Source organism: Bathycoccus prasinos (assembly GCF_002220235.1).
Source record: "Bathycoccus prasinos genomic : Chromosome_8".
Lineage (NCBI taxonomy): Eukaryota > Viridiplantae > Chlorophyta > Mamiellophyceae > Mamiellales > Bathycoccaceae > Bathycoccus > Bathycoccus prasinos.
The window spans coordinates 430,648-451,756 of record NC_024001.1 but is presented as its reverse complement, the minus strand read 5'-3'; the positions used below and the strand labels follow the sequence as shown (position 1 = coordinate 451,756).

The 21,109-nt window shown below is 49.1% G+C and overlaps 10 protein-coding genes across 10 annotated transcripts; 5 read left to right on the top strand and 5 right to left on the bottom strand.

The window, feature by feature from the left end:
- Positions 1 to 759: 759 nt before the first annotated feature.
- Bathy08g02460 (6-phosphogluconolactonase) lies at positions 760 to 2,268 on the top strand (the record flags this gene model as incomplete). The annotated part of the gene is made up of 1 exon (XM_007511330.1): positions 760 to 2,268. The coding sequence occupies one exon, from the start codon at positions 760 to 762 to the stop codon at positions 2,266 to 2,268; it is 1,509 nt and encodes a 502-aa protein (XP_007511392.1).
- Positions 2,269 to 2,493: 225 nt separating this feature from the next.
- On the bottom strand, positions 2,494 to 8,373 carry Bathy08g02450 (predicted protein; the record flags this gene model as incomplete). Its single annotated transcript, XM_007511418.1, has 1 exon — positions 2,494 to 8,373. One exon carries the CDS (start codon positions 8,371 to 8,373, stop codon positions 2,494 to 2,496), a length of 5,880 nt encoding a protein of 1,959 aa, XP_007511480.1.
- Positions 8,374 to 8,654: 281 nt separating this feature from the next.
- Bathy08g02440 (unknown protein) lies at positions 8,655 to 10,688 on the top strand (the record flags this gene model as incomplete). The annotated part of the gene is made up of 1 exon (XM_007511609.1): positions 8,655 to 10,688. The coding sequence occupies one exon, from the start codon at positions 8,655 to 8,657 to the stop codon at positions 10,686 to 10,688; it is 2,034 nt and encodes a 677-aa protein (XP_007511671.1).
- Positions 10,689 to 12,542: 1,854 nt separating this feature from the next.
- Bathy08g02430 (signal recognition particle 14 kDa protein) lies at positions 12,543 to 12,995 on the top strand (the record flags this gene model as incomplete). Its single annotated transcript, XM_007511336.1, has 1 exon — positions 12,543 to 12,995. The coding sequence occupies one exon, from the start codon at positions 12,543 to 12,545 to the stop codon at positions 12,993 to 12,995; it is 453 nt and encodes a 150-aa protein (XP_007511398.1).
- A 304-nt stretch (positions 12,996 to 13,299) lies between these two features.
- Positions 13,300 to 14,466, top strand: Bathy08g02420 (predicted protein; the record flags this gene model as incomplete). Its single annotated transcript, XM_007511312.1, has 3 exons — positions 13,300 to 13,419; positions 13,603 to 13,631; positions 13,722 to 14,466. The coding sequence occupies 3 exons, from the start codon at positions 13,300 to 13,302 to the stop codon at positions 14,464 to 14,466; spliced, it is 894 nt and encodes a 297-aa protein (XP_007511374.1).
- Positions 14,467 to 14,698: 232 nt separating this feature from the next.
- Bathy08g02410 (predicted protein) lies at positions 14,699 to 16,705 on the bottom strand (the record flags this gene model as incomplete). Its single annotated transcript, XM_007511630.1, has 1 exon — positions 14,699 to 16,705. The coding sequence occupies one exon, from the start codon at positions 16,703 to 16,705 to the stop codon at positions 14,699 to 14,701; it is 2,007 nt and encodes a 668-aa protein (XP_007511692.1).
- A 153-nt stretch (positions 16,706 to 16,858) lies between these two features.
- Bathy08g02400 (unknown protein) lies at positions 16,859 to 17,311 on the top strand (the record flags this gene model as incomplete). Its single annotated transcript, XM_007511398.1, has 1 exon — positions 16,859 to 17,311. One exon carries the CDS (start codon positions 16,859 to 16,861, stop codon positions 17,309 to 17,311), a length of 453 nt encoding a protein of 150 aa, XP_007511460.1.
- Positions 17,312 to 17,557: 246 nt separating this feature from the next.
- Bathy08g02390 (unknown protein) lies at positions 17,558 to 18,007 on the bottom strand (the record flags this gene model as incomplete). The annotated part of the gene is made up of 1 exon (XM_007511349.1): positions 17,558 to 18,007. The coding sequence occupies one exon, from the start codon at positions 18,005 to 18,007 to the stop codon at positions 17,558 to 17,560; it is 450 nt and encodes a 149-aa protein (XP_007511411.1).
- A 377-nt stretch (positions 18,008 to 18,384) lies between these two features.
- Bathy08g02380 (unknown protein) lies at positions 18,385 to 18,579 on the bottom strand (the record flags this gene model as incomplete). The annotated part of the gene is made up of 1 exon (XM_007511754.1): positions 18,385 to 18,579. The coding sequence occupies one exon, from the start codon at positions 18,577 to 18,579 to the stop codon at positions 18,385 to 18,387; it is 195 nt and encodes a 64-aa protein (XP_007511816.1).
- A 480-nt stretch (positions 18,580 to 19,059) lies between these two features.
- Positions 19,060 to 21,105, bottom strand: Bathy08g02370 (predicted protein; the record flags this gene model as incomplete). The annotated part of the gene is made up of 1 exon (XM_007511391.1): positions 19,060 to 21,105. One exon carries the CDS (start codon positions 21,103 to 21,105, stop codon positions 19,060 to 19,062), a length of 2,046 nt encoding a protein of 681 aa, XP_007511453.1.
- Positions 21,106 to 21,109: the final 4 nt, after the last annotated feature.

Genomic DNA, 21,109 nt, shown 5'->3' with positions numbered 1-21,109 from the left:
ATTATTCCTAGTTAAATTTTATATCTCTGAGGAATCTCTCTTTTCGTGAAACTCTCGAGAGCTTCACTTTGTGCACCCAAATTTGGGCGAAAAAAAGCGAAAAAGTCAACCACAACAACACCCTTAAAGAAGAAAAAAGGTAAGAGAAATCCGACGTGTACTTTCTCTCTCTCTCTCTCTTTCCTTTTCCGCGAGTTGAACGCGCGCGCGCGCGATTGCTCTCTGGTCTCTCTTTTCTGCTCTTCTCTACTTTTTGCTCTTCTCATATCAGAACAACGCAAAGAAAGAATTAAGAGCGCTTTAAAGTGAAAGATAAAAAAATATATTGTGGTGCACGTGATGTTGTGCATTCCCAGAGATGCCCTTTCGTGCACCAAAAGTCTCTGAAACACAGAAAAGCGACGTTGTGTTCAGAAAAAATCTTTCCTGAGATTTTAAGGGGCCAGTGTTCGCCTCATTCTATTCGTCTTCGCGTTCAAAAAAATCCTTTTGACTCTCATCCTCACAAAAGAGCGCTTCAATAGAGATACACAGACAGACAGACAGATCTCTTCTCGAAACTTCAGATCGGGGACCCTTTTCTTTCTCTGCGCGCGAGTGAACTGTAACAGATCGACCTCTTAACAACGACGTAAACATCATAAACGGAAGAGAGAGATTCCAAATCCGTTTGAGAGATACAAAAAATTTCTCCCCCCCGGCCCCGGAGTGTGTCTAAAAGCGCCGCAAAAGGAAAAGATATTATTGGAAAGAGTAACTATGGGTGCAGGCGGCCAACTGAACGCTCTGGGGTTATCGTCGAACCACCAAAAAGGCGAACGAAATAATTCCTTCGAACGAATCAACGAATCGCACGCGGACGATACCGTGTTCATCGTCGGTGGGTACACGCGGTGCGAGTTATTAGCGCACACGCCGAAAGACGAGAGCAAAATTGGAGATGATGATGACGAGGAAAATGCGAGTTTTAGTGTTGAGGAACGAAAGGCTTCGAAGAAGGAGGAAAACGAGGAGATGAAGTCAAAAGCGGGCGTGCACGTGCTCTCCTTGGACGGCAGGACGGGACAATTGGAAATGGTGACCACGAATGATATCGGTCCGAACGTGGCGTTCGTGACGAGACACCCGACGAAACCGGACGTGATTTACGCGAGCACGGAACGCATCGACGTGGAAGGCGAAGTCGTGACGATGCGATTGACGAGAGATTTGAGGTTGAAAGAAATCGCGAGGTGCTCCGCGGGGGGGAAGTCGACGTGTTATTTGAACTTTAATAAGAGCAACAGGTACATGATGTCGGTGAATTATTGGGACGCGAAGTTGGCGTTGATCCATTTGGATGATTTAGGGAGACCGGAGACGCCGAATACGGTGTTTATGCAACCGGGCGCGAAATACGTAGACGACAAGAAACCGACGAGAGAGGAACATTGGGAGTTTAGACAACGATGGCCGCATTCGCACTGCATCGTGACTGAACCGTACCATAATATGTTGCATTTTGTCGTTGATTTAGGTTTGGACAGGATTTTCGTGTACAGAGTCGGAGAGCCGAGCACGATGGTCACGGCGCCGGAGTTTGTGTGCAAAGCGAGCGTGAAATTGCAACCGGGGAAAGGACCGAGACACTTGGTGTTTCATCAAACGTTAAAGACGGCGTACTTAGTGAACGAATTGGACTCGACGGTTTCTGTATTCAACGTGAACGTTAACGACGAGTGGATGGAACAACTGCCGTTGGCGAACGAACAACCGACGATGAAAACATTCGACGACGAGAAAGATACGAAAGAAGAAAGCGACGAAACAGCCGCGCTGAACGTCTTCCAGTGCATTTCGACGTTACCGGAAGGTTCGAGAGAACAAAAAGTATTCACGGATAGAGGCGTGTGGAAAGCGGCGAGTCACGCGAGTGAGATCAGAGTCCATCCGTCTGGGAAGTTTTTGTACGTCGGTAATCGAGGTCACGATTCTATCGCGTGCTTTAAAATCGACGCCGAGGACGGGTCGTTGGAGTTTATCGCCGCGGTCCCGTCCGGCGGGAAATGTCCGAGAAACTTCCACTTTAGTGCGAACGGAGGATTTGTTTGCGTCGGGAACCAGAACTCGAGTAACGTGGCGTCTTTTGCCGTCTGTCCGGAGAGTGGTATGTTGGAGTTGGTGCACGTGAGACATTCGGTGTGTTTGCCGAATTACGTTTACCCGATTCCCAAAAGTACTTTAGATCTGGTCACGAGCTCGGACGACGACGAAGATGTCGTTCTTTAAATATATGATGAAATAGTACATATTATTATTATTATTATTATTATTAACGACGATCATAGTATGACAGTGAAACGGCGACTGGAAAGGGAAAGAGAGTGGTAAAGAGTGAGAGAGAGAGAGAGTGTGTGAGTGAATATTCTTCGTGGTCTGTACAAGTGTAAATATTTTTAATGCCACAAAGTATAACGCCTAATAAATCCAACGCACATCTATTGTATTACTTCTTTATTTATTTCCTCGTCCTCCTTTCTTCCCGCTATTGTTAAACTTATTATTGCCCCCGCCTCTTCCGCCGCCTCGGCCTTGTCCGCCTTGTCCCCCGCGACCGCCTTTCTTTTGCGAGCCCGGAGTGCGCTGTTGATGCTGCTGTTGCTGCTTCTTCTTCTCCGAGGCTGGAGCTGGTAATTCGAGCTCTCCTTCCTCCGCTTCGCCTTCTTCTTTCTCTTCTGTATTCTTCTTCGGTGGAACGTCGACTAAGAAGGAAGCCGCGACTTCGCCCGATCCTTTCTTCTCCAACTTTACATCGCCAGTATTTTTCTCGGTCGGTTTAGGCACAGTAGACGTGGGAGTAAACGGAGGTGCGTCTGGTTTCAACTTCTTCGATGCTGTCTCCGGAGTAGCAGCGACACCAGTGGCAGAAGAAGGTGTCGACACTGCGGATGGTTCTTCCATCGTCTTGCGTTTCGCCATCGCCACGCGTTGCTTGGCCTCGTTAGCCGCTTTCTGCTTTTCGAGCAACTCTGCTTTCGTCTTCGCCATGATAGCTTCCAACTCTTTCTTACGTTTTTGCGCGTCCGTTACGTTTTGCGGTGTGGCGGTATTTGCAGCAGCATTTGGCTTAGTAGTAGGAGTAGTAGTAGTAGTAGTAGTAGTGGTATTTTTTGCCGCAGGAGTCGACGCGAGCGGCGTCTTTGCGGTTGCCGGTGTGCCAGTAGGAGCAGCAGCGGCGGCGGCGGCAGCGGAGCCAAAGGGAGTCGATGGCGTGCCAAACGGTGCGGACGGCTTTCCAAACGGCGCCGCGGCGGATTTACTGCCACTTCCAAACGCGGGCGTTGAAGTTGCTCCTGCGCCGAATCCAGTGGATGCTTTTGCACCAAATATACCGCCCGTGGTTGGCGTTGAAGCCGCAGTCGGTGACGTTCCCGACGGTTTAGTCGCAAACGAACTCAAGACAGAACCAAAAGCTGGTTTCGCCGCAAAAGGCGCTGCAGAAGAACCGAACGGTGACAGTTTCGAAGCCGTCGACGCGCTTCCAAATGGAGACGCTATGGTGGTGGTAGGCGCAGCAGAAGCAGCAGCAAGAGCAGCAGCAGGTTTCTTCTCTTCCTCTTTCTTCGCCGTTTGCTCTTTGATTGGAGAAGGCGCGATGGTCACCGTCTTTGGTTTTTCCATCGTCTCCTTCGGTTTCTCAGCGGTCGTCTTCACCGTTTGATCACTTATAGTGGGCTGCTTTAACGCAGATTTAATCGGTTGAGCAGTAGTTGCTGATGTTTTCACGGCAGGAGCACTCACCGCAGCTGCCTTAACCGGAGTTGCCACCGGAGCCGCCGATTTCTTCTCTTCGACAATCGATTTCGCACTAGCGGCAGTAGCTTTGGTCGGGCTTTTCTTTTCAATAACCGCTGGCGCAGTGGCTGCAGGCTTGGACGGTGCTGGTGTCGTCGTCGTCGTCGTCGTTGCCATATCAGAAACTTTGCGCTTCTTGGATTGATCCGCTACTTCTTTCTTGTCTTCGTCCATGGCAGTAGCAGCAGAGGGAGTACTTGTCGGAGCGGCGACCGGGGTAAAAACAGTTGTGGGGGGTGTGGCCGCAGCCGCAATCGCTGGTTTCTTCGTCGCTTCTTCTTCTAACGCTTTCACTTTTGCCGCCAACTCCACTTTTGATTTTTCCAAACTCTCCTTTGCAGACTCGAGCTCGACCAATTTGTCCTCTGCCTCTTCCGCCGCCTGCTCTGCTTCAACCTTTTCTTTTTCCAACTTTTTCACGCGATCCAATTCTTCGCCACGTTTCTTCTTCCACTCTTCTAATTGCAATTTGTCCGGATTCATAGCTTTCAAATTTTTCAACGCCAAATCAAGTTGCTTCTTCAATTTGATCAAGCGATCGCCTTGTTCGTCGCTTTCCTTCTTGAGCTTCTCAAATTCGCTCTTTTCGACGAGATTCGAGGAGTCCGTCAACTTTGACGCGCGTTCTTCCCACCGTTTCGCCTCTACTTTGGCGGCCGTTAACTCGGCCATTTTCGATTGCTGAGAAGCAGAGGAGGAGTTTGCTTTCTCTCGCGCTTCTTTCAACTCTTTCGTCAACTTTTCCACCTTGGCGTTGGCCTCCTTCTTCACTTGCTCCACGGAAACTTTGAGACTAGCGTTTTCGGCATCGACTTGACTCATCTTCTCGAGCTTGGCGAGTAATACCTTGTGTTCGGATTCGGAAGATGCGGTTGATTTCACTTTTGAAAGCGCATCGTTCGCTTCTTTGAGATCTTTCCACGCCTTCTCGCACTCTCGCGTCCATTTATCTTTTTCCGACGCGAGCGTCTCGCATTTGGCTTCTGCGGATTCTTTCTCGCGACGCAAATAGGCCATAGCTTCGTTCCCATTATCGGTGTCCATGTCATCACCCGGGGCTTTGTTCACCTGATCTAACAAACTGGCGTTTTGCTTCTCAAATTCCGCCGCTTTCGCTTCCGCCACACGTTTTGCGACTTCGAGCACACCTTTCTCGTTTTCGATAACTTTCCTCGTCGCCTCGAAATCTTCAGTTTTCTTCTTGAGTTCAGCTTTGACGGATTCGAGCTGAGCGGTTGAAATAGCGGGAGCCGTCGAAGCCGAAGTGGCGAGTTCTTTCTTCAATTTATCGCATTCGACTTGCGCGTCTGAAAATTTTTTCTGTGCTTCTTTCAATTCCCCCAAAATTTTCGTCTTTTCCGCAGTCGCCTTGGCACTGTCTTCGTTCAGTTTCGACAAACTTTGCTTTGCTTGCTTCAACTCGTTCTCTTTCATCGCAGCGACACTGTTCATGCTATCGATTTGTTTTTGCATTTCCGCGACGGCGGATTTGGACGCGTCGTCTGTACCCTCCTGTTTCTGTGTCTCCGAAACCTTCTTCGTCATCTCAGCCAACGCTTTGGAGACTTCCTTGTGAGTCGCCTCCAGCGCCTCGTACATTTGTTTGAACTCGTTCATTCTCGCTTCGGCTTTGTCGAACATTTGCTTGTGACTGGCAGCTTCTCTGACGGCTTCAATCTTTTCTCTTTTCGCTCTTTCCGCGAGCTCGGTTGCTTTTTCGGCGGCATCCTTGAGCATTTTTTCGCGTTTCTTCACCGCTTCGTCGTCCGTCGGTGTCATCCCATCCACGGACTGAGATAACATTTTCTGCGTCGTTGTCAGGCTGGAACCGCCAGCTGTAGCTATCGCTCCTACTCCGCCACGATTGATCGCCTGCGCGTTCAGCAGCCGTAACCGGTCCTCCGTTTTCTTCAACGTTTTCTCAAGCATCTCCGCTTTGGATTCTGCAACCTTCGCTCTTGTCTCCGCCTCGGAAACCTTCGCGACTGCCTCGTTACGCTTTTGCGCATCCTCCGCCGCTTCTCGAGCCGCATCGGACGCTTTCATCAAGTGCACGTTCAATTGTTCTCGACAACGCTCTCGCTCTTCGTGCAATTCTACTTCCATTCGCCCGTGCGCCTCCCGAATACGTTTCGCGTCTTCAGCTAAACGATCGCGTTCGCGTTCTAAAGCAGACAATTTCGCCGAAGAAACCGATACGGACGCATCCATGGACGCCTCTATTCTCGCCGCGCGCGACTCGACAATGGCAAGTTGTTCGGAAAGTCTCGCTTCACTGGTTTCGATGGATACTTTTTCGGCTTCGAGCTTCGCCACGCGCATGGCGCCGCTTTCTTTTACCGCTTCCGCCGCTTCAAGCGCGATTTCCGCGTTTCTCAACGCCTGTTCTTTGTCGATTATTGTTTTCTCCACCGCTTGTTTCTCTCGCGAAATATCATCCAAAGCTTTTCGAGATTCTTCGCATTCGCGCATCCAGCGATCGGCGTTGTGCTTTTCGCGTTCCACCGTCTCCTTGGCTTCGATTGCCGTCGCGCGATCGTTCGCGGCGCGTTCGCGAAACTCTTCGAGTTTCGCCAGCATAGTGTCGATTTCTTTTCGCGCGTTGCGCTTGATTCGTTCAACTTCATCGGCGACAACATCCAATTGATTTTGTAGATTTTGGTTTTCGTTCGAGAGAGCGACGATTTGCATGTTATTCTCCTCTTGATTGCAGCCTCCGTGTAGGACGAGAGCTCCACTCTTCACATTCGGAGAAGCACCTGCAGACGCGAGGACCATTTGGCCTCCTCCTGACGGACTTATTCCAACATCCATCGCATCGTTGACGTTTTCTCCAGTCGCTCTCGCGTACAAACTCTTGTACAAATCTCTCTGCCTGGCGATGGATTTCACCACGCTCTCTTGTTCGTCCCGTCTGGTCTTCAATTCCAACAACTGTTTTTCCGTCTCCTCGCGCAACTCCGCTAATTTCACTTCGTACTCCTTTTTCGCATCGACTTGCTCGTGTTCGTTCTTTTCGCTCAACTCGCGAATGACAAATAACATCTCTTGATTTTTTTGTTGTAACTCGGCGATGTCTCGGAAATCAACCAGTCTCGAGGTGATTATATCCGAAACAGATTGTTGAGAACTCGCTGGACTTGGTTCTGGCACGGCAATAGCAGGCGAGCCTTTCAACTCGTGCACTTCGTTGAGCGTCAACGCGAGTTGTCGAGATAGATCTGCCGCTTGGGAACGCAACGCGTGACTCTCGCGTTCTCTCGAGCGGTGTTCTTCTCGCATCTCGTTCACCTCGCGACGTAAACTTTCCGTCGCCATCAAGGATTCGGCCAGTTTAATCTCCAATCGTTCGTTTTCTTCCAACGCCAAATCGTGCATATTTTCCATCTCTCTTAACTCGGGCGCTTTGGCAGTCAACTCAGCGACGATGTCGTTCAATTTCGACTCTGCGTCGAGGCGTTTCGCTCGTTCCACTTGCGTCGCGTTTTCTTGTTCGCGAAACAACTCGTACGTTTTGACGAGCGTCAACCCATCTTTGGTTAACTTTTGCTCGATGGCCGTTTTGGATAACCCGCTCAACATTTCGTCGTCAGTGAATCTCCACTCGTTCGTCTTTCTGTACTCCGCGACTTCCTTCTTCAACTGTTTTTCTCTCTCCATGCACTCGTCCAGATCCACCTTTAATTGCTCAATCTTCTTTTGCGAAACCGCTTTCTCGCTCATCCGCGCTCTCGACGCCTCCTCTCCCGCCTCGGTCGTTTCTTTTAAAACTTTCTCCAACTTTTCAATCTTCTCCAACCTTTCGGTCTCTTTCGATTCCAATAACTCTGCTACCCTTTTCGCCGCTCTCGACTCGGCTTCGTACGAATCTCTCTCCCTCGCCGAGGCCGTCTTCAAGCTCACGACGTCGTTCGACATCTTCTCAAATTTCGCCGAGACTGTTTCTAACGCCTCGGATTTCGTCGCCAGCGTCTTCACCAATCTCACCTTCTCGGAAACTAAATCTTCAATCTTCTTCCTCGATCCGGCGACGTTTTCCGCGTCCTCTCGTCGCGCCCGAAACAATTCCTCGCTCTTCTTCTCCAGCTCCGATTGTAACCAACTGTTGTGCTCTTCGGTCAAGCTCTTCTCTTTCTCCGCTCGAAGTCTCGCACTTTCCGCCGTTTTCACTTTTTGCCCTAAATCTCGCTCCGATTGTTCCGTCTCTGACTTCTCTCTCGCGTACGCCTCGATCTTTCGCAAATACGTTTCCACGAGTTCACTCTTCTCTCGAATTTCCGAGTTTTTCTGTTCCAACCGGTCGAGAAGTTCGCGCTGCGTCACGTGCGTCTGCGCTAACTCCGCTTTCATCTTCCGTTCCTCTCTTTTCCACGTTTCGTTTTCTTCCACTTCCCGTTTCCTTTCCGTTCGTAAACGTTTCATTTCGCGTTCCATCTGCGTTTCGTTTTCCGTCAGGAGTGCGATTTCTTCCTCTCGTTCTTTCAAGAGTTTGGATTTTGATGCAATCTCTCGTTTGAGATTTTGTTGTTGTTCTTCCATTTCGTGCTCTCTTTTTGCTCTGAAAGTCTCTCTTTCTCTCTCAGTCTTCTTCTTCCCGTGTTTCTGCTTACTTCGTCTCCGTTAAAACGCTGTCGTTGTTTACGAAACGCGCTCGCAAAGAAGGAGGAGAGCAGTCACAAACAAGTCCGTTTTGTTTAAAATCCAATCCTTCGTGAAAGAGAAATGTTTGTTTTTAGGGTTGTTTTCACGTTTTCTTCGCGTTTATATAAATACGCGAGAAAACGACAGAAGAAATCTCATCTCTGGACTCGAAAGCAGCGATGGAGAAAAAACGCCACGAAGGCGGTAGCGAAGCGGGACGTGATAGTTGTTTGCAAGTCAGAAACAGCACCAACGAGAACCAGAGCGCGGGGCAAAGACCACACGCGGCGTCTCCTCAGCAACCGACGGAGACGACGAGTTCAAAAAAGGCGACGAGAACGTTTCCTTCGTCGCCGAACAAAGTCTCGTCGTCTGTTGCGTCTGCTGGTCACGAGCAAAGGTCACTCGACGATCGAATGAGCGACATTGGTGGTACTCTGCAAACGTTGTTTACCCCTGATGAACGCGAGGAAAACGACAGAAGAGAAGAGAACGACGACTTTCGCACACCAACGACGACGACGACGGCAACGCAGCGAGGGCGAGGAGTAGACAAAGAAAATTTTGAAATTTTCAAATCCTTTACGGAAGGACCTCCAACTGTAGGGTTTAAGAGGAAAAAAACAAATCTCTCATCTTCCCGCAAAACACCACAACTCACAAAACCATCGTCGCCTCTCTCTCTCGGTGGTAGTGGCGGTGGTGGTTTTACCTCTGCTCTCGCTGCCGCGAGGGGCGACGGTGGTGGCGTCGTCGACGGGTTTGGCGACGAGGGAGGGAATCGTGGTCCTTTGCAGCGATTCATCGTATCGCAATATGATAAAAATCAGAAGTTTTTGCGTTGCTTGCACATCGATCGAGTTGGGGAACAGTGCACCTTCCGCGCTACAACGTACGCTCCCGGGTCAGACCAAAAGAAAGATGTGGACAGTTGCCCGAAGCACGCCGGGCTGAAAATTGAATTTGTTTCTTGTCTTTGCACGTTCTTCGACGAAAGCACGGGCAAGCAGTGCCCGATACGAGCGAATTTTGGCTTGCCTTCGAGGAAGGAAAAGGTGTACTGTTCAACGCACGCCAAAGTAAAGAACGGTACGTTGCGCGATGACGAGGAGAAGTACGTCGACGTCGTTAATAAAAAGTGCACGTTCTTCGACGAAAGCACGGGCGAGCAGTGCCAGATACAAGCGGTTTTTGGCTTGCCTTCGAGGAAGGAAAAGGTGTACTGTTCAACGCACGCCAAAGTAAAGAACGGTACGTTGCGCGATGACGAGGAGAAGTACGTCGACGTCGTTAGTAAAACGTGCACGTTCTTCGACGAAAGCACGGGCGAGCAGTGCCAGATACAAGCGGTTTTTGGCTTGCCTTCGAGGAAGGAAAAGGTGTACTGTTCAACGCACGCCAAAGTAAAGAACGGTACGTTGCGCGATGACGAGGAGAAGTACGTGGCCCTTTACATTAAAACTTGCGAGATTTGCGGGGTGATGCCGGGGTACTACAAAATCGCAGGCAGCGTTTTGGTGAGAGACGACGGCGTTACTTGCTATGAATGGAAGTCGGCTTGTTGGTATTGCGCGACGTGGCAGAATCCTGCAGACGTCATGTTTAACAAAGACGCGTACACGGAGAAGGAGGGCGAAAGAAAACCCGAGGCCTCGAAAACGTACATGCGCAGAGAGCACATCGCCATTCAAAGCCTACTCGAACGCATTGGAAAAGACGGCTTGAATCTCTATTTGGTACACAATAGAGTTATCAAAACGGGCGCATGTTGTCGTGACGATGGCGAGAGGCATCGTCGACGACTTGATGCTTCGATAATCGTCCACACCCGTTCAGAAGAAGGTGTCGACGGCGAGGGGGCTCCGATATTAATTGGTTTAGAGTGCGACGAGAACGGTCACAAGTCGTACGATAAAAATGATGAAGCAAAACGAGTCAACGAAATTCAAATGGCGTGGGGCGTCAACGCCAGCGTTTATTTGCGCTTCAATCCGGACGGATACATTCCGTGTGGCCAAACTACGAAACGAACTGGATTTTTCGTTCGTAAAAATGAGGACAAGAAGGAAATAGATTACCGTCTCGACGTCGTGTGGGAGAAGTTGAAAGAACTCGTTACTCACATCCAAACGCATGGACCGCAAGACTCGTACGAAAGCGTCTTTCTCTTTTTCGACGGCCATAATGACGAGGATTTCCGGAAGAGAGATTAAACGTACACGACGACAAAGAAGAAGACGAAGAAGAAAGCGCCATACAAACGCAAATAGAGGACGATTTTGCTGTTGCGCTTTGCGTCCCCCATGTATTAATATCTTATCCGGTTGGCGATACGAACGCGGCGAATTACACAGTTCATAAACACATACAAACAAACAAAACTTTTAACAAAGAAACACATACAAACAAAACTTTTAACAAAGAAACACATAGACCAGGATGGAATAAGAGTTTTCTTTAGAGTACGAACAGATCAGAGTTTATACTTTTTCGGTGGTTACAACTGACTGGCGAACATCGGTTTCGAGCGCTCCTCCCCTTCGGAAGGTTCCTTCGGCTTTTCGTCGGACTTCTTTTTCTTCTTCTTTTTCTTTCCTCCCGTTCCGCTCCCGTAGGCGTCGGGCGCGCTTCGAGAAGGAAAGGCGGTTTCTCGCGCCTCGAGACCTTCTTCTCCGACGCGTTCTTCAGCTCCCTTCGTATCGTCGTCGTCGTCCGAGAATAGCGAGGACATTTTTCGAGGCGTTTTTTGTTGTTCTTCTTCTTCCTCTTCTTTTCCCGATGGTGCTTCTTCGCTCAACTTGCTCATCCCTTTGTTCTTCGTATTCTTCAATTTTATTTGTTGCTCTTTAGAGTAGCGTATATAAATATATATATATATAATGATGTGAACAACCTCTTTCTCTCCTTCTCTAATGCTCTCTCCTTTGCATTCTTCTTTTCCTTTGTCTTCTTCTTTATTATCCGTGATGGTGACTTTTTTTCGAAGACGAAGACGAAGCGCCGCCGTGCTTATTAGATTTTTCCTCTTCTTCTTGCGTGGTCGCGACGTTAGGACCGACGAGGAGCATTCGCGACGAGTTCAAGAGAATGGCGAAAGTACTCGCGGGCGTTGATGGCGTCGAGAATCGCGCCGAAGCGTTGAAGACGGCGTGGAACGTTACGGTCGATCCAAAATAGATAAATACACAGACACTGTACAACACGACGCTAGTACTACTACTAGTAGTCTCATAGATAGAGAGAGAGAGAGAGAGAGAGACTTGACTTGTAATAACAGGCAGCAGCATTCGCAAGCATTGAGTACACCGTAATTCGCCTCCCAAAAAGGGGACAATCCGAGCAAAACGACAGAACGCTTACTGCGCGACGCGTTGCGTCCAAGATTTCGTACGGACAGTCACATGCCCTCGGACTAGGAGTCTGAAGAGCGAAAGCGGAATAAGATGGACGACGAGTGCGTCATTTTATCAAGTGAAGTGGTGATTTATAGCGGTTATAATTTTCCTTTTTTTCCTGCGTGCAAAAAGGCAGGTGTCAGCAGTCCCAAAGGCACCCTCGAGCCGTTTTAGGGCAGGACACCCCAAACGCGTCAGCAGGCCTGTTTTTCTCGTCAGCAGGGGGAAAAAAAGAGGGACTTGGAACTAAAGAAAGGTTTGCGTAGCCTTTGAAACGTCCAGCGTTAATCATCCATTTGAAAAAAGTACTCAAAGATATCGAAGCGGGGGAGAATTGTACGACGAAATGTGTCTTTAGATGTTTGAATATTTGCGGTTTAATTGGCTTTATTTACGCGTTTCGGTACATAAGAGTGATATTTTGAAAATTCTTAGTCAAACCCGAGAATGTGTCTCTTTTTTTTTCTTTTCTTCCAATTTTCCCTGTTTTTTTTTTCTTTCTCCTCTTTTCGTTGTTTTTGGTGTCTGACACCGCCACACGTCTGCTTTTGTGTGTGCTGCGCGCGGGGCTTCGTTGGTGGTGTTGCGTTTGCGTTCGTTGTTGGTGTTGTTATTCTCTCACATACAACACTAAAAAGAAAGGAGAGAGAAAAGACTTATTAGATACACAAAATGGTGCTCTTGGACAACGACCAATTCTTGACGGAGATGACGAAACTCTACCAACGCAATCGACTCAAAGGCTCGGTCTGGACGACCATGAAATCCTCGCTCTGCTTAAACAGACCGAAGAGGAACGCACCTCTTTTATCCAAGGAAGAGGAGAAGGAAAAAAGGTGCTGCTTGGTGAGATGTTCGGACGGGAAGAGGAAAATCAGCACCCGAGTGTTCTCGCAGAAAGCGGAGAAGTTCGCGAGAGAGTTCACGTTGGTGCAAAAAGCGAGCATGGACGGTTTGAAGGAAACGGAGAAGAAGAAAAAGAAGAAAACTAATGAAGACGAGAAGAAGAAGAAGAAGAAACATACGGACGCAAAAGGAAATGATGGTGATGACGCGGAGAAGAAGAAGAAGACTAAAAAGAAGAGAAAGAAGAAGAGCGGCGGCGGCGGCGGAACGACGGCGTGACAGTCTCCGGATTCGCATCGGAGTTTAGTATTCTTAGCGCAAAGTTGTCGTTCGCGTACGAGCCAATAATACACCTCATTCCAAACGAACTGTAGCACTCATAAACGTGAACACGTCAAACTCAAACGGAGAAGAACATCATTCCTCCGTGTATTCGGAAAAATCAAACCGTCTCTTCGCTCGATATTCGCTTTGGCCGCAAATATTCCTCTTGCTTGTTCTGATCTCGAAAGTAGAACTCTAGAGGAAAAAACGCTCGCGAATTCGCCACTAAAATTCAGAACAAAAATCACATCACACTCTAATGTTTGGCATGAAAAAATCTCTCACTTTCGTCGGCTTACTCGCCATTACCGGCGCGAACGCCGGCGCGGTGGATCTCACCGAGGGTGATTTCGACGCGCAAGTTTTTGAAAGCGGGAAGGTACGATGATGCGCGAATATCGACGATTTGATGATGAGAAGACGCGCGTTTTTTTTAATCGAGAACATTTTTCGAGTCAAATTTCCCCCCGATGATGATCGAAATTACGTGCATAAAAACTGACCTTTTATTCTCTCTGCTACTCGTGCGACGCGCTTTGCTCGTCGGTATTGTTGAACACAGGGCGCGTTCGTGAAATTCTACGCCCCGTGGTGCGCGGTTTCTTCTCTCTCGCTTCTCGCTCGTGTGCGATTGATTTTGGATTTGGATTAGAGATCCTTTTTTCTTTTTTTGCTTGCCAGGGGCGGCACAAACCAAAGGAGTAGGGGTGTCACACTTCAAGCGTCGCGTCGTCGCGAAAATTGGAGCATTCGATCGAGTCTTTCCAAGAAGAAGAAGAGTCGTCGAGGCGAACAAAGACGCGCGTGTTTTTGCCACTTTCTCGTCCGTCGATCTTTTCGTATCCTTTCTTACCGTTATTATTTGTTTATTATTATTATTATTATTATCGTTACGAACAGGTGCGGCCACTGCAAAGCGCTGAAACCAGCCTGGGATAAACTCGGCGACGAGTACGACGGTTCGTCCACGGTTTTGATCGGCGACGTGGACTGCACGGTGCACCAAAACTTGTGCCAAAAATACGGCGTGCAAGGCTACCCGACGTTGAAATATTTCACGGCGAACCCGATGGGCGACGCGTACAACGGCGGCAGAGATTACGAGGAGTTGTCTAAGTTTGCGAAGGAGTCTTTGGGTCCGTCCTGTGGGGTGGAACACATGGACTTGTGCGACGCCGAGCAAAAGAAGTCTTTGGAGACGAAGATGGCGTTGTCGGACAGTGAGTTGGACAAGTTGATCGAAGACTCGGACGCGAAGTTGAAGCAAGCCGACGAGGATTTGGAGGCGTTGTTGAAAGGGTTGCAACAGCAATACGAAGACGGGAAGAAGGCGAAGGAGGACGCGCAAGCGGCGCTTTCTCCGGAGTTGGCGCAGTTGAGATCGGTGAAGAGGTCGAGAGAAAATGGGGCGAAGCAAGAGTTGTAAATTGATACAAACGGCGACGACGACGACGACGATGGTGATGATTCTCTCGCGCTGGATGCATTGATGTTACCCACAGAGTGAGTGAGAGAGAAAGAGGAGGTTAAGAAGAAAAAGAAGAAGAGAGACCATATTAGAATCAAAAACGACTTACACACTATAAAATACATATCTAAGAGGCTACAGCTATATAAAGCAACTTTCACATCAAGTTTATAATTACTATTGTATCTATCTACGCGCGACTACTCTGTGTGTTCAACTCGTTGTCCTTCTCGTTTACATCGTCCGCGACCGGCTTCAAGAAATGTTCCCACGACACCCACTCTTCGCGTTGGCGATAAAATCGCATCGGGTCTCTCGGCATGTTCCAAGGCATGCGTTTCCCTGTCTCTTCCTTCACAAAATGCACGAATTCGACGCGTTTCCCGTCACGAAAATACTTCCTCTGTAAACTTTCTTCGTGCAAAAACGCTCTCGCTTCGGCGAGGGACATTTTTTCCGTTCGATTCTGCAACTTTGCGTATTTTGCCACCGTTGCGCTTCCGATTTCTTTCACGCGGTACCGAAGATCGTGACGACCGGCGTTGATGAGCTCTTCGTCCGTTGGCATGTACAAAAAATCTTTCTGACTTTTTCTTTGCTCTTTGGCAAACGTTCGAACGTCTTCTGCGAGCGTTTTCAAGTATATTTTGAACGAATTGACGTCGTTTTCGCGTCGAGCGCGAATCCAGGCGCCTTTGCCCGGTTTCATGCGCATGCGTTTGGCCACCGTGACTGGACCGCCGTGTTCGACCATGTGTCTGGCGAGATCGTCGCGTCCAACGTTACGTAATTCCAAAGCGCTAGGAAGTCGCGTGCTTGCGCCAATCTTTTTGTTTTTCATTCTCTCATCGCTGACTTCATCGTCCTCGTCCTGGTCGAATATCTCGTTCTCCATGCAATCCAACAATTCTTTAGAAAAGATGTCAAAGTTCAACAAGTGACGATCTTCCGCCCACCTCGCTCTTGGCCACTTCAACGTCTTCGCCACTGCACCGTATCCACCGTGTAACACCACCGCGTGATGCAAATCCCACCTTCTCGCGTCGATTAAGTCTCTTCTCGTTGGCATGACCATGTGCCGATCGTGGTCGTCTTCGTCTGGTTTCGCGAACGAAATCGCTCCGGAGATGTCGTTGTACCAAAACGTGCGTTGATCGTCGTCGTCTTCGCCGCTACCAGAAGCTGACATGTCGTCTTGTTCAAACCACATCGCGTGCACTAACGCTCTCAACTCGTCCGCTAAATTCTCAATGTTATCCCAGTAATAAAAAGGTTTCCGGAATGGCTCGAAATCTAACAAAACCGCCATCGTCAACCAATCGTACCCGAACAACTTTTCCACTCGTTTGATTAAATCTTTCCTATTTTCTTTCTCCAGCGATCTTTTCGAGGGCATGCCGTAGTGATTATCGCCTAACGTTCTCGCGTACGGCATCAAATCAAACTTCAACTGATCCAACGCCTCTTTCAACTCGGAGTCGTCTAAACTATCCCCTTCGGCGTCGAACGCGTCTCTCCCTCCTCGTCCTCTCAACAGTCCAACCGGCGGATCGATGAACAAAATTTTCTTCATCGGTATCATTTTCGGGAACAACGCAGGTGCAAACGGAATGTATTGCCAGTTGCTATCGTCGTCTGCGTCGTCGTCGTCGTCGTCGTCGTCCACGTCGCTTTCTTTATGCACGAGCAACGTATACGCCGCGATATCCTCAGCGACGGAACCGCTCTCGTCTGCGTCTTCTCCCGCATCCTCCTTTTCATTTGCCTCCACCACACTCGAATTACTCATCATTCCGAAGGACAACGCCTCTAAAAACTCTAACGCGTCCTCTGAACTCGTCTCGCCTTCCACTTCCACCTCGATCTCGCCTCCGCTCGTGGCTAATATTTGAACCACTTTCCCAACCACCATTCTCGTGTTCCAATCGAGAACGGTCCACCCGAGCCACCGCGCGGCATCTGCGAGCTTTATTCTTTTCGAGTTTTCGTTTAAAGAGAAGATAACTGGCTCGATGGCATTTTCGGGATGCTCTTTGTCTTCTTTGTCTTCATCTTCATCTTCTTTCAAAGCGCGCACAACGTGACTTCCCCTAATTGGACGACGACGACGACGTCGAGGATGATTGCGAAGAAAAAATGACGAGGAACACTTTTTTTGGGTGGTGCTTCGTTCAAAAGATACCGCGAGGTTGCGCATTCTCTCTCTCTCTTTCTCTCTCTTTTATTCGTATTCTCGACGCGTCGTTTACGTTGACGTCGTGGTCGTCCTTGTCTTCGATATCATCTTAAAGGGGAAAATTTTAGGGGAATTCCTTCATTTCCCGAACATAAAACACATATATACGAAAAGATGTCAACGCGCGCGCAAAGAGGCGATCGAGGCAAAACGCGAGGCGCAGGAGGCATAGGAGTAGGAGCATCGGGAGTCTTCTCTGCCAAGAAAGCGGGAGGAGGAGGAATAGGAGGATTACAGCAGCAACAGAAGAAGAATACATCGCGGTGGGAGTTACAAAACATCCATTGGGGCGGGGAAAGTCTCCCGAATTCGACGGCGTCGGGAGTGGCGGCAGGGGGCGGGAAACCGGTCGTTCCTCAGGAAAAAACCGCTTTAGTCACGAAATGGGTGAAAAGAATCGAGAATATAAACAACGGTGAGAACATGGAGACGAAGGAGAAAGAGGACGTGTTCGTATTGGGAGGAGGAGGAAAAGGAAAGAAACGGAGGAAGTTGGAGGTGGTGAAGCGCGTCGGGTACGAGGTCAAAGTAAAAAGGAACCAACAACGAGCAGCAGAAGAGCAGTAGAGCGTTTGTGAGGAGGAGGTGAAGGAAAGAAACGGAAGAAGTTGGAGGTGGTGAAGCACGTCGCGTACGACGTCAAAGTAAAAGGAACCAACGACGAGCGGCGGAAGAGCGGTAGAGAGAGTTTTGTAAATTTGAAGTGTACGATAATTAGACTTAATCAAAGTGTCTTCCCAGGTGTCTCTCTCTCTCTCTCTCTCCGCAAAGCGCTTTTGCACGCCGCGTTTCGCGATTTTAAACGTTTTTATCTCAACTCCCTCTTCTCTTCTTACCGCCGGCGGCGGCGGGCGTCGCCACGTCTTGTTTCTTCACTTCCAAGTTCTCCTCTTTTTTCATCAGCAACTTCGTGCCGGTGCTTAATATCGCGATCGAAGCCGCGGTTCCGCAAAGGATCTGAAACCACGATTTTTCGACGAGAGGAGTTTGGCTGCTACTGTCCGACGCCTTCGTGGTTGAATCCGCGGAGACGTTCAGCGCGTCCTTCTTCTTCGATTGGACCACTCCAGGGGACTCAGGAATAGGCGAAACCACCGCTTTTGCTTCTATCGTCTGCGCGGAATCGTGCGTCCCAGCATCAGCCGAAGAGACGACCGAGGACACAGTATCCGCCCCTCCCGTCGTCGCGGTTGTTCCTTTCTTTTCTTTTTTCTTTAACTTCTTCTCCTGTTTGCGCTCTTTCCGAGCAGAACTTCCGAGCATGATGTGAAACGAATGTGATTTGTTCCCTAACTTCTTAATTCTTCTTTTTCTCCAAACTCTTTCTCTCGCAAAGATTTAAAGAGGACGAGTTGTTGTTCAAGTTTTTCGTGGATGTTTCTTCTTCCTCCTCTTCTTCAGTTCTTCTTCTTCTCGCGATGAAACGAAGACGACTTAAACACAAGGACGACGGTTTATATCTCTTTCTTAATAACGAGTTTGACCGGTTATTTTTGGTCAATGCAAAAAATACGAGTAGATTTAATGTATAGATCAGGAATATTTTTGTTATATCTCTACGAACTTTTTGTTTATGTAGTACACCTGCTGTGCGCTGCGAGAGATGATGACGACGCGCGCGCACGTTGAATTGAATTACTCTACTCCTTCCGCCCCTTCCCTTCTTCCGTAGCGCGGCTGCTCTTCCTCTTTGCTTTTTCCACGACTCGTTTTTTCTCCTTTCTCGTTTTCTTGACATCCAGTTCCAAAGGTGGGGGCAAACTCCTCGCGATGAGCGCGCCCAGGCCGGTCAGGAACAGGATTTCGACGCACGTCGCGATGGCGCGCTCCGCCATGGTCGTCGCTAAATTTCCTTCCTCTTTCCTTTCGAGTGCGGTGAAGGCGTTTTTACTTCGCTCTTCTTGGTGAGTTTTTTCTTCTTTTTCTTCCCGGAAAGTATCTCTTTTGTTTTTTGCTTCTTCGTTGGGATGCTTTTGTCGCGCGCGGAGAGGAGCTTCTTGGCGGACTTCTTCCCTTCGCTGTTTAAGTTCGCGCTCGAGTGTTGGTGCTTCGGGTAGTTGCTGTCGTTCGCGCTGGTTTGTTTCTTCGGCGGCGCGTATTTCATCTTCTTTCTCAACGCGTTTTAGAAAAAGTGAAGAAGAAAGGAGAGTGACTTGAAGAAGAAGTTTGTGTTTCACATGATGTTTCTCATTAGAAAGCTCGTATCGAATTTACAACAAACAAACAATATTTCTCTCATATAACGGTAGTTGTAATCGTGGTAGTACTCGTATCGGTGAATAAATGTATCGGAGAGTAAGTAGAACGTATATCAGTCAGGCGTAAAAGAGAACGCTCGGGAACCCTTTGTACGCGAACGATAAGCGCCTTTGAATTGGACCGAAAGGCGCGTTGACGCCGACGGTGCGAACGCGCTTGACCGTGGCGAAGAAGACTCGTGAGCTGCTCGTGACAGATTGAACGAACGCTTTGTCGTTGTCGATATACACAGCGCCGAGATAATAGGAGAAGTTGTCGATTTTCTCGGAAAATTCCATGACGGCGGTGATGACGTGTTCGGTCGATCGACTGGAGACCGCGACGAGTTCGGGCGGTTTCCTCGGCGGCGGAGGAGGAGGAAGAGGAGAAGAATAGAGAGGAGGAGCGATGTTCGGATTGGCAATGAACCGATAGTGCGATGAAAATCCAGACGTCCATCCAGGGTTGTTGTTGACGCCGGGCGTTTGACCTACGGTCTTCTTCGGGTTCGATGGATCTTTGACCTCTCCGACGTAACAACTCGTTCTCGCCGAGTCGTGCGCAAACGCTTCGCAAGTTTTTTTAGCAGGGTAATCTTGGCCGTCGGGTGCGCTGTTGTGGCACAACCGGCAACACTCTTCGGGATTGTCTACGTCGTTGTATCTCATGAACGGCGCGATATCATACCGCGCGTTCGTTTCAATCTCATCGCACTCTTCCTTTTTCTTTACAAACGGAGGAACGAAGGAAGGCGGCATTTCTGGTATGAACGGCGGAATGAACGGCGGAGGAACGAAAACATTCGACATCGTTGCAGATTTCAGTATCGCTTCGATTTTATCGTGATAAACCTTCACGATGTTCAATATTGGTTCGTGTTCTTTGTCTTCCACGAACACGCAATACCCGTCTTCGTCGTATTGTTTCTTCAAAAGAGAGCCGAGATGCCAAAACAAGATTCCGCCGGCGCTTGGAGAGAGAGAAGTTCGTTGCTCAAACACTCCTCCTTCTCTCTGTATCATTGCGACTGTCGCCTCCGTCGCCAACTCGTACACTCTCTCATAGTAGGATGCCCGAACGCTGATCGGTTTCTTCTTGCCAAACTCTTCGAAAAGAATAGGCAGGCCTAACGCTTCCGCGTCTCGAATGTGCTGCCGTACCCACTGATCAGTAAAGCGTAACTTCTCCTCTTCGCTCGCGTCGCTCAACCAATCGTCCACCCATAAGTGCACGGTCAAAAAATCAAATCCGACAGAGTGTTTGATAAAATCGACGCCCCAGTTTCCGGCATCCGAAAACGGATTGACGTTCGCCGAGTTGGTGAAAGAAGAAGAAGAAGAATAAAACCCCTCCGAACCGAGCGATAACATGTGATTCATGTTCACCTCTCTGAACGCCTGAATCATCTCTTGACACCACTCGCTCATGATTGCATCTCTCACCATTCCATTCTCTCCTCCCCCTGATTCCATTCTCGGCTCGTTGATCAGCTGAAACGCAAACACGCTCTCGTCGTCCTTGTACCTCTCCGCGACGTATCGCACGTACCTCTTATACGCCTCCTTAATCCTCACATCACGGAAGAACTCGCTCTTCTCTTTCACCCCAAACCAGTCGCAGTATTGCTTTACCCCTCCGTAATCCTCCCAAAAGTTTGTCAGCGTTAGCAACAACCGAATCCCTCTCTTTTCGCATTTCCGTAACAACCGATCCAACCCTTGAAAATTCTCCTCCTCGAACACTCCAACGTCTTTTTGCAACGCTCTGCCATCGAAATCTTTCCGATCGCCGTCTAAAAACGCCCAAACTCTCAACACGTTCGCCCCGGACGTTTTCGCGCCGTCCAACACCCTATCGACCATTTGCTGCCCTTCTTCGCGTCCGTTCTCTTCGTAGAGCAACGCGAACGCGTTCGCACCGAGCGCGAGAAAGCGCTCTTCTCTCTCCAAACCACCACCAGAAGAAGAGAAAAAAGAAAACGACGCGCCGTCGCGGCGGATGAACCTTTTGTTAAAGCTTTGCTGCGCCGAGGACGCGCGAAAACAAACGAACAAAACGAGAACGAACAGAACGCGCGCGAAAGCGCCGTGAGATTGCCCTCGCGAGGATGAGTTTACAGTCATAATA